Source organism: Amblyomma americanum, chromosome 1, assembly GCF_052857255.1.
Source record: "Amblyomma americanum isolate KBUSLIRL-KWMA chromosome 1, ASM5285725v1, whole genome shotgun sequence".
Classification (NCBI taxonomy): Eukaryota; Metazoa; Arthropoda; class Arachnida; order Ixodida; family Ixodidae; genus Amblyomma; species Amblyomma americanum.
The window spans coordinates 137727304-137730367 of record NC_135497.1 but is presented as its reverse complement, the minus strand read 5'-3'; the positions used below and the strand labels follow the sequence as shown (position 1 = coordinate 137730367).

The 3064-nt window shown below is 42.0% G+C and overlaps 1 protein-coding gene across 1 annotated transcript; it reads left to right on the top strand.

The window, feature by feature from the left end:
- The first annotated feature begins 1060 nt into the window (after window positions 1–1060).
- LOC144136208 (uncharacterized) lies at window positions 1061–2713 on the top strand. Its single transcript, XM_077668313.1, has 4 exons — window positions 1061–1341; window positions 1704–1844; window positions 2350–2472; window positions 2568–2713. Exons 1-4 carry the CDS (start codon window positions 1104–1106, stop codon window positions 2612–2614), a joined length of 549 nt encoding a protein of 182 aa, XP_077524439.1. The 5' UTR covers window positions 1061–1103; the 3' UTR covers window positions 2615–2713.
- Window positions 2714–3064: the final 351 nt, after the last annotated feature.

Genomic DNA, 3064 nt, shown 5'->3' with positions numbered 1-3064 from the left:
ACTCGATCCATGGCACCTAATTGTTTTTCGCAGACCGTGACGATCACAGTCAATAAAAACATCGTCAGTGCATGTCATGCGTCCGCATAACGGCCGCTTTCTGTGCAGTTGTGTTGGCATGGGTAGAAAAATAGAAATGAGTTAAATGTTAGCAATCCTTAAAGCTGCGTGTTTGCGGCCACGTGCGCGTTTGCACCCAAATGAGCTATTTTAGTTGCGTAAACTTCTAAACCTTTTTAACGTATTCTTTGTCTCTTGAGTTGGTCTTTAAACTTGTTATTGCAGCTATCTTCCATGTTTTTCTTGTTTCACATGTCTGAAACAAAGCTTCATTCAAAAAGCCCTGGGAGCCTCCTTGGGCAGCCCAGCGTTTGGGTGACCAGCATCACACTTCTAACCATACAACATTTGCAAGACCACTTTTGTGCAGAAGACTTTGAGAAGGCTAGAGTGGATGGGAAGGAGAGGCTAAAGCACAAAGCTGTGCCAAGTATTTTTTCTCACCGTGTGCCAAAAAAAATCAGAAAGCCACCATTCGCCCGCCTTCCTAATTCACCAGCAAACAACTTGGCTGAAGAACAGGCTGAACCTGAAGAGGAAAACTTGCTAATAGGTAATTTTCCCCCTAATCAAAATGTGTTTTTCATACATCACTGCAGCAGTGCTTTGTCGGTCAGTTATCATGTAGCCACATGTAATGCAAAATGGACAATTTCGTACTTGAATGTAACTGGTATTGATCTTCTAATTTTTTTACGATCTGAATCATGGCTTGATACGGTGACCAAACAGAGGAACATCAATTATTTCATTAACACTGCCCTTTTAAGTGTAGCACTACAAGTAATGCAGTTGGATATGTTGGTACAAAAAGTGTTGGAAACCAAAAAATTGCTATGAAAACTTTTGCAGCTGCTGACAGCATAGCAGATGGACTCAAGTCTTCAAAAGAGCCACATGATCATGATGAATCTGCTGATGTGGCAACAGAAGTGCCCATAATCTCTGATATTCAAGAGGATGCACCTCCCAACATGTTCAGTGAACTTGACGTACTGAAACGCCAACTTAACTTGGAAAGAAGAAAGCGTGCAAGGGCGGAAATGGAGTGTGACGCCCTGAGAAGTTCTTTTAATGGACTTCTTGCAGAAGACCAGCTCCGTGTCCTGCAAAAGGGAACAATGAGAGGGTCATCATGGACTCAGAAGACAATTCAGGAGTCTCTGAAGGTCAGACTTGCCTGTGGGGGAAGAGGTTATGAGTACCTGAGAGGTAATGGCTGGCCGCTCACTGCTGAACGCACACTTCAGAAGCATATTGAAGACATCAAGTTTACCCCAGGTATGCAGCAATGTTTGCAGCTCTATAATAACATTTTCCAAATTGCAGGTGCAACTCAGGACTAGCTATTGACTTCACCGATGATCACATAGCAAGTACAGCTACAAATATTAGGCGGCAGCAGAAGGCTTGCACTCATCTTTTTAGAAAAGATTTTATAAATGCTCTGATAGTGACAAGGGAGGTTGTTTGAAACACTGGGCTGAAGCTTGTAATTTTGAATTTCAAAGAAAACTAGCAGTGATCATTCCAGCATGCATGTTTTTCAGCAAAGATACACTGTAATTATGCTCTCTACAATACCCTTGAACTAATGTTAAAGCTATCAAACATAATAAAAGGCTCTTTTCTTGCCATTCTAGGTATTCTTGAAGAAGTGTTTCCAGCTTTGGCATCAAAAGTGGCAACATTCCACAATGAAGAGCGTTATGCGGTTCTAATGCTGGACGAAATCCAACTGACACCTGGTTTGGACTATGATATTACAACACGCTCCGTCATAGGTAAGGCTTCATCAAAAACAAATGCGGCCTGTTGTTTACATATCAGGCAGTGTAGTTCTCTTGCAGCTAAAACCAATGCAGTAATGAGCACTGGCATGTGATACTTAATTTAGCAGTGTGGAAACAAAAATGAAATGCAACTAATTTTTTTACTGCACTAATTTCAATATCTAAGGGTTAATGACTAAATGTGTGTGTATAGGTACACACAGAAAGCCGTTCAAGCATCCCTGGAATACCTTATATTTGTGTAGTTTTAGATGAAATCTGTTATACCTGATAAACAAAGCTATCAAAGTGGTGCCCAACTTAATTTGCTTAAGCTTGCTGCATGACAGGCTTAGATGCTTATGTGCTACTAAACCCAACTCAGCAATATTCGTTTTGATTCTATTTTTGGTGCTTTCCTGTGCTAATAAAACACACTGCATGCTTACTTTATAATGTATGCTGGACAGCTCTGCACTGCTATGCCCCAAATAAGCATTCTTGAAATATTCTTCAGGCCGCCCCACTCTTCCTTCCTCGGACCCAAGTGCAGAACCTGTACTGGCCACACATGCATTGGTTTTCATGCTTGGTGGAATTGCATCAAGATGGAAGCAGACTGTCGCGTATCATTTCACAGGTAAGTAGCAGTTGGAAGTTAAAGTGTTAAGTGAATTTTCATGTAAAGTTGGGAAAAACACAATGTTTTCACTTTTCATATGTGCATAACTGCAGGGACTGTTTGGCCAATTCCTAAAGAGTTGCATGCCGGTGATGTGTAACATGGAGTGGCAACGTTCCTCCTAGAATCTTTACTGAACTGCCTACTTTTTCTTGGATGGTAGCGAGTTAATGCACAGGGCAGGTTTACAGAAAGTGCAGTTGATGTTGGTTAAGACCACCTAGTGTCACAGGCAATGACAACCCACAGAATAAAGCCGAAATGAGTTGTCCGTACTGTATAGACTGTTACATGGGTATACGAAGTGATGTCTCGCACAACTAAAGCAGCATCTTTGGCACGACTACTGGTGACATGTCATCGCTGGTACTTAGTTTACTTGCTTGCTAAACCTCCTAAGCGGCTGATGAGTGAACGAAGATAGCATGAAAAAATGAAGCAAGGCTTTAAGAAAGTGGTTATCGACTTGGCCTTGTGCCCTGCCATGTTGCCTGTGTGCCAGCCAAGTGTGGAGCGGGTGAGAGGCACCACTAATAGCAGCATAATGCAA